At 43.5% G+C, this 14,090-nt stretch overlaps 1 protein-coding gene across 1 annotated transcript in view; it reads right to left on the bottom strand.

Moving 5' to 3' along the window:
- The window catches only part of MARCHF9 (membrane associated ring-CH-type finger 9), a 500,957-nt gene that overhangs the window by 150,691 nt on the left and 336,176 nt on the right, over positions 1 to 14,090 (bottom strand). The window contains exon 2 of the mRNA XM_078658914.1: positions 7,570 to 7,725. Coding sequence (XP_078515040.1) covers positions 7,570 to 7,725 — 156 coding nt within the window. The remainder of the gene's footprint in view (positions 1 to 7,569; positions 7,726 to 14,090) is intronic.

Here is a 14,090-nt window from a genome sequence, read left to right as displayed (position 1 = left end):
AGGGACGAGTAAAGGTCTGATATAAGTGGTAGCTGGACAGCTGTGGTCAGTTTTGACACCAGACAAGTTGTGATGCTACTACAAGTTTATCTTTAGTAACAGTAATTTTAAAACCACTACGACTCCTAACTTGTGGCAGGGACCACCCATATCTTTTTTTGTATAGAGGCCTCCGCCCCGATTGCGAAACTTCTTCAGTCAATAAATTTAGTTTGTGAACAATCCCAAAAAAAGTGCAAGTTTACCTTTGTGAATCAGGCCCAGTTTGGCGGAGAGGTAACTCCACTGTGTTTGCCCTCGCCTCCAAACTCTAAATCAGCCCCTTATTTGACTTTGGGAAAGTTATCTGCTTCCAAACTCATTTAAATCAGCAGATATGTTACTAGAAAGGGTGGACTTGACTTAATACAGTTTGTTTGTAATGTGAAGGTTCATATTCTCTTAAATCTCCCAGAGAATGCCTCTGAAATGACACCTTATCAGACCCGTTCCTTTTTAACAGAGAGTGCACTGGAACAACATTTTACTTAAATAACATTGGGTCAGATGTAAAAATATCTGGTTGTAAAATATTGGGCGCAAGCTTTTTCAACTAGTAAAGCTTTTGAAGGACTGACCTAGGTACTAGTGGGTTGGTTCTAAAATTAGAATAGTAGTGTGTCGGAATCTGGCCTACTTCATTTATATAAATGAGGTAGGCCACATATTGAGATTCACTATGATTGGATGCCATCAGAGGGATGGTGGCCTGCTGGGGTTAGCAGCCCACCATGTCTGTGATCGCATTTCAACAAAGTCAATTTTTTTAAATGTAGCTCACTTTCCTGAAAGGAAAGCGGGCTATGTTGAAAAAGAAAAGTTTACTTTTATTTTTTTGTTTGAGAGTTTGCAGTTGTCCTATGGACCTCTACCTACTCCCAAACAAGCTGCAAACTTTTTTAACATTCACAGCAAATTCGGAGTTGGTAACTTTTCACTGGTTCATGACCCCTATTTCGGTCCTAAACCATTGATACACATGGATGGGGATCGCTATTTGGGAGGGAAGTCAACATGCCCCTTCCAAATAACAATCCGTTATCCATTTCTAAATCCATTTTAGAAGTTGTGAAAAAGTTAATGACTCCTAAAGCAGGTTTAGTACATTGATCAAAACAGTTTTTCTCTCGTACACTCCGAGCTGGAGTATTTGCGGCCTGTTGCGGCCTGTGAAGGGAGTTCCGTGGGGCGGAAAGGTGGGGTGGGGAGGGGCAGTGTTGGGGGTATTAAACAGCGGAATATGGATGATTGGAGGTAGGTAAACAGTTAAATTAATAAAAACGAATTTCGTTGTGCGCCCAACATCGCAAAATGCGATGCAGCGCGCGCTACCTACCTCCAATCATCAATATTCCGCTGTTTACTACCCCCCAAACTGCCCCTCTCCCGCCTTTATGCCCCACAGAACTCCCTCCACGGGCCACAACTGTTTGCGACCGAGAAACTGCTTTGTGCATCTGGCCCATTGGGCTGTGGCCTGGTCACCGAATATCAGAGAACAGCTGAGTCAAAACGCCACAGGTTGAAAAAGGAGAGAAACTGTGGGAACAACCTTTCTCACAGTGTGATGTTTTGCAGTAATTCATGACTCAATGCTTCACAAACCAAGTGACTTTCAAGTAGGCACAATCAGTTACATAGATCGAATATCCTACATTTATCAATACATAGTCCAAACTCAGTCACTGTTGACTGCACTGTTACAGTTTTCATGAACACCTGTGGGTATTCTGCTTCCCACCATAATATTTCCTGTTCCTCACTTTTGAGAACTTTTTCTTGTTGGTTGTGACCCAACATCAAACCGAATTCCCTCTGACGACTTTCCCCAAAGTTGTTATTTAATCTCTTATCAGATTGTCCAGGATGGCCAGATAATACAAAGAAAATGCAAATTGTTAAGAAGAGGCACCTACACTTTTCACACTGTATGTAAACGATATTCATAAATATTTAGAAAATTGTAAACATGATTCCCCACAACTGGGGGTGAAGTCATTCCAGCATTACTTTGTGCTGATGACACAATCTTGATTTCGCAAACTCCCAAGGGACTGCAATGCCTAGTGGACTCTTTTAATACCTATTGCACAACGAAGGGCCTTGAAATCAATTCAAGTAAAACCAAATGTCGATAAACCTGCATAAATCTTTTAAGAAGAATTTAGTTTTAAATAACCAAAAATTGGAATATGTAGAAAGCTTTAACTACTTAGGAATTACACTGGATAGTAAGTTGTTCTGGAAAGGGCAACTAGAAAAGATAGGGTAATGTTGCTTCAAAATTCATTACCAATATTGAAAAAACATGGGGCCATTACATCTAAGGCTGTTTCTCCTGCTTTGGAAGTCTTTAGGATTAAAGCTCAATCAGCCGCACTCTATGGGGCAGAGATTTGGGGGCCATACTGTAAAAAGAATTTTGAACGGGAAGAAAACAAATTCTTTTGGAAATTGTTAAAAATCCCAAACCGAACGCCCTTAATCCCAGTATGTTTGGATCTCAATATAAAACGCATAGACCATCATGCAGCATTAAGACCATTACTGTTCTGGATTAGGATTTGGTCGACCCCTGAGCTGTCCCATTATAGAGAAGGCCTGGAGGAGAACATAAAGATACACCGAAGTAAGGATATTCCCTGGCTAAAGCGCATTATACTATGGACAAGGAAGCTAGGCTTATCCCATTATTGGGATGACCCATTACAGCTGACGACACTCTGTAAGCAAAATATAAAGTCTATTTATTGGACCCACATGGCAAACAATATGCTGCATAGTCCATCTGTTGGGTCTTTAACCTTGAATTTTACAGCTTTTAAAGATGTTGCTCAATTTGAACCTTTTTTGGACGAGGTAGGCCCCCCATTGGTGAAATCCCTATTCTTGCAGTTTAGATATGGGATTTTACAAACAAATGCAAATATATCTAGATGGGGCCGGACAGAGGCGGATAACAGAAGTGATGTGTGTTCTTTATGTACAGAAGAGGTTAGAGAAAATGATGTACATATACTCTTCTTTTGTCCTGCATACAAACTAGCCAGGGACGATGGATTAGCTGGCCATCACTCTCACGGAAGGCCCTTCCATCTCGGCTTCTAGATTCAGGGATGGTCTTGCGGCAGTGGCCCAATGGATGACGGATAACTACCTACAGCTCAATGCGGGAAAAACTGAAGTGCTGCTCCTTGGTAAAAACTCTAGCCACTGGAATGAGCACTGGTGGCCTTCATCCTTAGGCCCCATTCCTCCTCCCAAATCCCTAGTAAAAAATTTAGGAGTCTGGATGGACGCCTCACTTAGCTATCAGACCCACACCAAGAAAGTTGCTGCCACTTGTGTTGGCTTGTTGAGGAGTCTCAGCCCCATGCTTGGCTTTTTCGACGCTAAGGTCCGCCAACTTATCATCCAAGCGACAATCCTCTCTCGCTTGGACTATGCCAATGTTCTCCTCCTAGGCGCCAACAAAGGAGAAATAGCACGACTGCAACGCGTGCAAAACGCTGCGGCAAGAGCCTTAGTCGGCCTTCCCCGCAGATGCTCGGTCAGAGCAACTATCCGCAAACTGCACTGGCTACCCGTCGACTCCAGAATCCAGTTCAAAACCCTCATTATGACCTTCAAAATCCTTAAACTCGGAAGCCCTATACGGCTACGACCTCTCCTCACTCCTTATGTCCCGCAACGAGACCTGCGATCCTCAAACCAGCTCCTTCTGAGCATCCCTCGCACAAAGCTCTGCCGCTTTGGCGGCCGCTCCTTTAGGGTTTTGGGAGCCAAGCTTTGGAACGCTCTGCCTCTAAACATCCGTTCCCTAGAAAGCCTTCCCACCTTCCGAAAGGCTATTAAGACTCACCTGTTCCCCTCTTCCTAGTCCACCTCCTTCCCTCACTTTCTCGCTTAGGCTGGAGTCTGTGGTTTTTTTCCCTAGCGCCGGGACGCCTCTTCGCTGGGGCAGCTGTTTGCGCTTTATCAAAACTATAGAATAGAATAGAATAGAATTAAGAATCTTTGCAGGAATTTGGGTGTCAGAAGGTGTAATGAGGCTGCACGCATACTAAAGACTGACACGTCACAACTGGTCGTCTTTTGCGTGAGCAGGTTTCTTTTCAATGTTTATTTAATAAGGAAGAAAGTAGGGTTAAAGCGTTAGAGGAATTTAAAAAAAAATATTTTTACATCTAACATTAAACTTAGATTATTGTATCTGCATTTTCCAAATGGGTAAACATTATCTTGATTGATGTCTCGCCCCTTTCTGAAATGTTCTTTTTGATTGTATAAATTCTATTGTAATATAGGATGCCTAGCTTTTAAATGGTTTTTTAAAATGTATTTATGACAATAGATAGGTTTTATGGCGTAATTGGAACCGATCTTATAAAATGTTATCAACTTTTGGCCCCTTCCCTTGTCGAGTCCCGATCAGGATTAATTGATATTGTAAAAATTGTATCTTTTATGGTTACAATTGACAGAAATAAAGATTATTGAATGAATGAATGAAATTGTTAATCAAAAAGTGATCATAGCTAGAATATATTAAACAAACAGCATCCTCTGTAATAATTAGTCCCCATACTACAGACACACAACCCTTTGCTCAGTGCTGCTCGCACATAGATGTCTCACTTACAGTTGCCAGCTGCATTTATGAACCCCAATATGTAGAGAAGGGCCTACTTTTTGTACCTACCCCTCTCTTTTAGCAGACCAGTCCTATCCAGGCCATGTCCTTGACTCTTAGTGCAATGCAGCATAAAAGTATTTACACAGTGCCTGCAACACACCAATCGTGAGAGGACAGATTGCTTTAAATTGAAAGACAATTGCCTATCTCTGTGGGCGGTCCTTTCTAAAGCTATGTTTAGACCTATATTTGTAAAATACTTCTTCAGCTGTGGAGAAGCAATATTTGAGAGGTAAACTTTAGTCTTCCATGGTATTTTAAACGGGTGACCCTACTTCAGGGCTGGCAGACTTTCTGCTAGAAACCAGCTTATCAGCCTGTCCTTTAGGACAAGCAGTCATGTTCTTGTCACTGGATTCCGTATCATCACTTTTGGGAAGCTAGTAGACAGGCTCAGCCCGGCTGAAATGGAGAGCTGGCCTTATTCTGGACTGAGTATGCATACTGATGTACATAGGGGGACCCCATGACAACTTTGAGAAATGCCACCATCCCAGGACACAACTTCTTTTGTCTAACACACATGCATTTCCTAAATATTGAAACAAGAATTGGGGCACCCCATAACTCCCAGTCGAATATTTGTCATTTGCAAACTCAGACCAAGTTACTTTCTAGGGATCTCACTGCTAGTCAGTATATAACTCGAACCCAAATCAACCAAACTCCCTTTGGGTTTCTCACTTGCATTTATTTATTTATTTATTTATTTTTGAAACTTATAAAGCACAACAAATGCCCTTGGGCGTCTTGGCGCTGTGGACTAGGCAGAATCAGAGGCTAGCTTATTGATTAAACAACCATGTTTTTATCATCTTGCGGAAGTGCAACAGTGACTGGCAGGAACGAATCTGCAGCGGTAAAGCATTCCACAATCTTGCCGCTGTCACCACAAAACGCCTGTCTCCCCAAGACACTGTCTTTGTTCGTGGTACCTGTAGCTGGTATGTAGTAGAAGAACGAAGTTGTCTGTTGGGATAGTATGTGAATAGCAGATTTATCAGGAACTGAGGGCCTAGTTTACGTGAGGCTTTGAAGGCAATGCATAGAGCTTTAAATTTTATACAATTCCTTACTGCCAACCAATGGTAATTTTTGATCACGTGGGATATAGGTTTGCATTTAGGGGTCCCTGACAGCATTCTAGCGGCGGCATTTTGAACAGTTTGCAGTTTGTTGATTACCCTGCTTTGTGCATTAGCAAACAACCCATTGCAGTAGTCCAAAGATGACATCACTAGCGTACTAACCAAGTTTTCTCCTGCGCTTTCGGGAAGATAAGGAATGATTTTCTTGATCAATCTGAGTTTGTAAAATGCTGTCGAGACAACTTGGTTGGCATGAAAGACAAAATTCAGACTGTCATCGAACATAACTCCTAAATTCCTAACCTTGGTGACCGGGTTAGGCAGATGCTCAGTGACGGTGGCCACCAGGAACTGGACCATGAAGGAGACAGCTTTCCCGAAAATGATGACCTCCGTTTTTTTGGAGTTCAATTTAAGGCAATTGCTGGCCATCCAACTACTGATGGCCAGCATGCCTTCTTGAAAGCTTTCAGCAACCTTCTCTCCATCATTGTTTACTGCAAGCACCAACTGGGTGTCATCCACGTAGGACGTAAGGCCCACCCTGTGAGCTTTTATAACTCTAGCTTAGCTAGGTCCGACACATAGATATTAAAAAGTGTCAGACTCAGGGATGAGCCTTGGGGAACTCCACACGGTAGAGTCAGTTGGGCAGATTGAAAAGCACATTAGGTTGACCACTCCCTGAGCTCCTGAGGGTGCATTCAAACAATGCAGCTGCATTTCCAGGTGGTTCGCATCTTTGGTGTTTCCGGTCTTAGGCTTAGGCTCTGGGACCTTATCAATGGTCATTTCTAAGCACATTTTGGATACTTCTGGACAAGGGCATACAATCTGCATGAATGTGCTCAGAGACCCTTTTAACACAACTGCACCATGTAACCTCCTTGCAGTTGCTGCCACAGGTTGTAGTAACCCCTTCGTGTTCCTCCTCATTTGTATTCTGAGCCCTGCTTTCACACCCTGAACGCCCGCAGCCAGGCGGGATGCCCACGAGTTTGAGCCACAATGTGAGATTACTTGGAAAAGTTGAGCTTTTTAGGGGTGTGAGAAATTCCAGCAATTGGCTTTAGAGTAATGATGCGATATTTCAGGGAAATTATGCAGAATTACGCTCAACTACGTGTGAACTTTGACCCACGCACGCTTGCCACAGTAAAACAATGGCACAAAAACCACAAGGGGCGTGAGCAACGGCTGCTTTCATCCCGACCGTTAGCTTTATTCCCAGTCCCTGGCAGAAACGTTTTTAATCACTTTCATTCCTATAGTAGGACAGTGGAAGGAGGGAGCAGCCAAACATGTAGACCACTTACCTGTATCTTGGGCAAGATCAGCCAGTTTGTGTTGTTACCCCGCGATGGTAAGCGACGACAATTGTATGTGTTAAAAAAATTTCTTAATAAAATACTTTGAAATCAAAAAAAGAATTCTACATAATTATGCAACATGGTGCAATTGAATACATTTTTCAGGAATTTCACATAGCAAGCGTAACACCAAATTACCGAAATAATGCCAGCTTAGTTTCAATTTCGACCCGGGTTCGTATGCACCTTTCGGCATTGTTCCGTTCTTTTTTTGCTTTTATTAGACTCCTACGTATTGGTAAATGTTCAGTTTTAAGCACTACAAGCCTTTACTTGCCCTGGGAAGACACTTCGAAAACACCCACATGCAACATTCACTGCAGCCTAAAACATATCATACATGGGACTCTTGATGTGAGAGGTTTTCGGGGCTCACCTGAAGAGGGTTTTTTGTGCTAATGGCTAAGACGTGGTATTTGAAGTAACAAAGTTCACAGCTCCAGGACCCTCGCTCACTGATCCACCGGATGAGGCAGGGCTGGTGCGTGCAGCGCACGGAGCCGTCACACCGACATGGGCTCAGTAACTCCCCCTGGAGGGCAAGAAAGGAGAAGATAGGGGTTATTGAGAGGCTACGTCATGGAAGCCGCGATTATTTGTCAATACACAGTCCAAGCTGTATGATTGGCTTGAGATATTCACATTTAAGCGAATGCAGAGCAGCTAACTGTGGCAAGGGTTAATGACATCACAATGCACTTTTAGTCCCACCCCATTCCTGTTCATCAACTTTATTCAGACATGACACAGTTCTTGCTGCACGCATATATACATACATACAGACATCTTCGCTCAAATCTGTGCCTCTCTGCAGAAAATACCTTATTCCATGTATAACTTCCGCAGGCACATCCATCAAGTGTACCCTGTACAGCTTTTCAGCAATCTCCTCCTTCAGACTTCCTTGTGCATCCTTCTGCATCTCCTATGAGTTCTGCTCCCTTTCAGATGTCCTCTCTCAAGCCACACACACAACAACTTGACATATGTCTAATCCAGTAGATTCCATACCATGTATACCTTTCCATCTCGTCCATCAGAATTGGGATAATCAAACTAAAACCACACATAACGAACAAGAATGGGCCACACTATGGTCCTCCGCCTCACGCAATAAGATCTCCCCAGTGCTCTCACAAACAAAATTTGGCTGCTCCACAAGGCTTTTTGGACGCCTACCTGTTTAGATCTCAGGGAGGACGCATTATGCTAAAACTGTAACAAGGAAAAGGGGGATCTAGCACATCTTATTTTTCAATGCCTAACACTCAAAGCATTCTGGGAGAAAATCTTCAGTTTTATAAATGGACTGTTGGACTGTACGCTAACAAAGGAATTTTCCACCCTCAACACAGCATTTATGAGCACAGAATTGAGATCGGATCATGATAAGTCCCTACTAGATCTGCTATTGACAGTGGCAGTGAAAATGGTCCTCGCCAATTGGAAAGACACAAGTAAGACATCTTACAAAGGCTGATTCAACTGGATCACACATCTTAGAGGAGCGGACAACATTGCACTACAGAACTCACCCTGGAGACCGGCCTCCAGAAAGATGTGGGAATCTCTTAACACGTACCTCGACTCTTATGAACCCCCATGAAAACAAGATATGTCGGCAAAACACATCCTGGTTCCCCCTATGTACAGACAAGTGTTTTTAACCGGGTGCAACCAATATAGCCCTCACGGGCCTGCATGTGTGCCAACATGTGTTCCAACTTCTTCACAGAATGTCAGATGTAATTAATAAGATATGAACTTCTCTGAGCCTGTCCCCTACTTCTTCTTTCCCCCCTTTCTTTCCTGCCTTTTTCTGTCTGCCTTTCTCTCATTTTCAGTAAATAACGCCATGTGGGGTTAGCTAAACAAACGTGTCATAATGTCTCAGGACACTGTTATATAAACTGCCATTGACTAACCCTGTAACAGAATTGCTAATGTGTTCTTGTATAAAAATAAATAAAACATGTTGAAATAAAAATAAATAAAAAGAATTTGGACATTTTGTTCTCTCCTCATGAGACCTACCAATTAATCCCGCACCCCAAGCATGTCCTTTATGAGACCCAACATCTTTTGCCACACCCTCCATCAGGCACAACACCCCAGCTGCCTGTACATCCCCTCTAAGACACACCAGGATATTGCGGCATGGATTAGAAAATTTAGCGGCAAAAATATGAAATTTAGTGGCACAAATATGGAAATTTAGCAGAATTTTTGCGGCACTTTATTTGATCATTCATTTTCAGCCTGAAGTCAATGGAAGCTGTTTTAGCAGAGTATTCCACTTTAAAATAGGCATGTTTAAAGTGTCTGCAGCTCTACGGAAGCACAGCACCAGTCCTAACCTTGTGGGAGGGAGCTGTATTTATCCCTGGGATGTTCTGGTGCCATGTATGCACCCCTATTGGGGTACCGTTGCCTACCGATCCGAGAGGCAGGACACCTCTTCCTCAGGCAGCCTCTTTTGCCAATTGTGGGTGCCACTGATACCCCGCAACATTGGTAGCAGCATCATTTCTTTTTTTTTTATTTGCTGCAAAGATATTGGTAACAGATGAAAAATGTGACAGTAAATCTGTTCTAGGTTACTCAATTGGTTACATAGAGGCTGCATTTTAAAATACATCACATGGTTAAGATACCTGTTGTAGAGACCATTGTGTGCCCTACAATTTCGAGGGGACTTTAATAGAGGCAAGATAACTTTTGCCCCCAGCTGAGTATTGAAATAAGAAAGCCCTCCTACAGCCTGCATGTTGCTGCACCCAGCCAAATACAAACACCTTGCAGGCGCTGCTGAATTATCAGACAGCATTTTTCTCTGGGAAATTAGCTGCCGGAAGTGAGATCGGATGGGTTCCCCCTACTTTCCAGCACTGGTTGCCATCTCCAAAGAAATTGATAGTTCATGTAGCCTGATAATTATAGTTTTCTTGTTGGGTACTTTGAACAGTGCATTCTGCACAGACAGGAAACCTTTCGTCATGCAGCAACAAAGTTCAATGGCGACCGCCCATCTTCCCTTTCCTTGGAATTTTGTGAGCATGAGTATTGACACCCTGATGCCTGCAAAGGCCTATCCAGTAAGGCACACCTAATGACATCGCAGACAGCTGTACTTTCAACACAGACCTAAAATAATTCTGTTATTTCCATTTCAATCGTTAACTCATTCCTTCTCTCTCTCTTCATTTTCTTGCTTTTCTGCTATTTTTCTCAATCCTTGTCGCTCCTCTTCCTTTACTCCGTTTTCATTGCACCTTCCCTTTCTCTTCTTCTTATTTCCTTCCTCCCCTTTCTCTTTTCTCATTTTCAGTTTTGTTCTTACTTCCATTACTTCTCATCCCTATAATTCCCACTCCAGTGCTTCTTATCATTCTCTTTCAAATTCTCTTTCCTCCTTACTCGCTCTGTTCTCTTCTTCATAGTTTTTTCTCTCTTTTTCACTCCAATTTTCTGCCTCGGTTCATTGCAGTGCACGGCTCTTCCTTTCATGCCTTTCCCTCCTGCTTTCAGCTTGTCCTTCCTGCCTCTCTCGCACATTCACATCCTGCACTTCTCCTTTGTCTTCTATCTTTGTCTCTCTTTTATATTCCATCTCCCCACCTCTTCTCCTCTTCCCTCCTCTTTGCCTTCCTCCCCCACTTCAGCTCTCACTGCCCCTCTCTATTTCTGCTCAGGGAACCTTTTACTCATTCTCCTCGCATCTCTATTCTCCTGTCCCACCGCTCTCTACATCTTCTACTCTTTCTCCCTTCTTCTCCCATCTCTTCTGCTCCTCTTTTCTCCATCTAATCCTCGTTCTACCCCCCTCAAGGCCTCTTCCTTCCCTCCCCTCTTTAGCCTTGACCTCCTTTCGCACACCTAATTCTTCTATCTCATCTCTCCTTTGCCATCTCTATCTTCCTTCCCACCCTCACCAACTCACACCTTCCATTGCTTTCCAGCCTTCCCCTTTCTAGCTCCTTCACTCTTCCTTCACATCTTACACTTCTCTCCCCTTCTTGTCTCTTCACCTTTCCCGCTCCTCCAATCTCTCTTCCCCTCGTCTCTACATCATCCAGCCCTCCCCTGTTTGCACCCCTTCACTCTTTCTCCCTCTCCCTCTCTTCCTCTTCCAATTCCAATCCTCATCCTCACGTCTGATTCGCAGCTCCCCCCTCTCCACGCTGCTCATCTTTCTGTCCCTCGCAGTTTATTCTTCATTTAAATGCCCGCAGTTGTCGCTGGTCACATCAGCCCCCTTCCCCCTCCACACCTCCTTCGCCTGCTCCCCCACAGGATGCTCAGAGATTCACCATGGGTGGGAGAGGGGTGGGGGTTACTTCTAGCAGTGAAGCTGCCCCCTGCTCGCCACGAGGGTGATGTGCAGAAATACACACGTGGGGCCGACATTCCACCAGTTCGGGCGAGATCTGCTAAAAAGAGACCTCCCCCAGCTCCTGAAACATTAGACTGACATTGTTGAAATGTTTATCTGCTGATGCATGCAAAGGCCTAACAAATATGCCACACATATTGACATTGCAGACAGCTGTCCTGTTAGTACAGACACCTAAAAGGGGACTCCTTCCAAGAGCTGACCAACCGTCCAAATTTCGCAGGCAGTTTTGTAAAAATCACTGCATTTTGACAAAACTGACGATTTAGCGATTTTTCGCAAATTGGGAAATTGCGAAATCCTGGAGGGTCTGTCTAGTACCTTATGCATACACCAACATCCCACATATTTTTATGTGATCAAATATATATATGTGTTTTATACACTGTAGATAGATAGATAGATAGATAGATAGATAGATAGATAGATAGATAGATAGATAGATAGATAGATAGATAGATACATAGATAGATAGATAGATAGATAGATAGATAGATAGATAGATAGATAGATAGATAGATAGTGCCATGCTTTATATACAAATAGCCCTTCCTTCTTTCAGTCTGCCACTAGATAGATAGATAGATAGATAGATAGATAGATAGATAGATAGATGGTGCATTGTTGTGCAAAGCAATACAACTTTTGACAAAAGGGTATCAGTGTTAATAATAATATTTTAAAAAAGAACTTACATTAAGCTGCCGGCCGCCTTCCGCATTGCATCACATTGCACCACCTGTGCTTTTCCTGGTCCCAGCAGCCCCTGCAACAGACTCCCTGTGCAATCCTCGTGCTTCTCTCATCCTTTGACAGCAGCAAGGGGATTGGCCTGAGCAGGCTGAAAAGACGCTCTGCTCAGGACAGGGAGTCTGTGAGGCTTCTCCAGCCCGGCTGTTCAATGCAACCAGGTTGGAGAAACCTAAGTGCGCATGTGGGTTTTGGCCTGCCTGAGACAGCTGGCCAAACACACATGAGCACATAAAATTGCATATAAGCACTCCCCCTCCCCTCCCATGACTCGCATTGTCCCTCCCTGAAAGCGCTCCCTCAGAGCCAGCAAATGAAAAAGAAAACAATGATAGAACATTGTTTTATTTTCACCTGCTGGCTAGGAGCCCGGCAGTGGGGCGACGCTCCTCTGCCATTGTGGAGGAGCTGCCGCTGCCAAATTGGTCCTCAACATCCCCTGCCGCAGCCACATCTCCAAACACCTATGAGACCTCCACTGGCTCCCAGTCAACAAAAGAGTCACCTTCAAGCTTCTCACACACGCATACAAAGCCCTCCATGACGCTGGGCCAGCATACCTCAACCACAGCCTCTCATTCCACGTACCCATCAGACACCTCCACTCCACCCCACTGGCCCTTGCCACCTTCCCTCAGATCCACAAGAACAGGACTGGAGGAAGATCCTTTTCCTACCTTGCCACTAAAGTCTGTTGCACCCTCACTCGCCACCTCAGGCTATCCCAGTTGCTGACCCAATTCAGGAAGGATCTCAAGATCTGGCTCTTTGACCGAACCTCTGCCCCAGTCAGACCTCCAGCCCCTCTGCCCCCAGTGCCTTGAGACCTTCACAGGTGAGTAGTCACGCTTAACAAATACTGATTGATTGATTATATATAAATTGTGAGTGTATATATTTAGCCAGTGTAAAAAACAAAAGGTTAAGGTGACATTATAGTTAGGGTAAAATGTCAATTAAAACATGCCATTTTAAATGTACACAACCACTGAAATTAACCAGCTATACTTATCTCAAGTTCATGCCCTAAACTAACTATAACTTAAAACCCCCACTAAGCACAGTTTTGGCATCAATAATTTCATTGCAAATGTTGCAGTGACATTATCAGTGATGTCACAGATGTCATGCGTGATGTAATATGTGGGGTAATTAGCAGTGCATGGTGAGTTATCGTTACCTTAGGGCAAGAGTTATAGTTACTTAAGATAACTCTACCTGGTGAATTTCAGTGGATTTGTATGTTACACCAGCATGTTTTAACTGACATTTTCGTCTAATTATAACGCCACTTTAACCTTTGATTTTCCAGTGAATTTCTATGGTTTTTGAATGTATAAAAATATTTTATTACCATACGTAAAGCCACCCCCCGCTGTGCATGGCTTTCAGCTGTGTGGTGTGCGGGGTTGGCCACAGACCCTGGCCTGTGGCCGGGACTATGTAAAACTTCCCAGCTGGCAAACAATCCCACACCTATGGCCCCTGCGCCCAACCACTTGCAAGCAGCCAATGCCAAGTACGGCCTTTTGGGATGCACATGTCTTGGCTGCACTCAGGTAGACTTACTTTCTTTGCCAAAGAATCACAACAGCAAAAATATAATAAGTGTCCCTATTATCATCTTTCTAAAAAAATCACCAATATTTTTAATCTAATGTATATTTCAGTAATTCACAAAATGAAATACTTAATAATAGCGATTAGTATAAAATTGTGTAATAAATAGCTTAGTTAAAAAAATTAAACATGTT

The sequence above is a fragment of the Lissotriton helveticus genome, chromosome 1_1 (genome assembly GCF_964261635.1).
Source record: "Lissotriton helveticus chromosome 1_1, aLisHel1.1, whole genome shotgun sequence".
Classification (NCBI taxonomy): Eukaryota; Metazoa; Chordata; class Amphibia; order Caudata; family Salamandridae; genus Lissotriton; species Lissotriton helveticus.
This window is presented reverse-complemented; position numbering and strand designations above follow the sequence as displayed.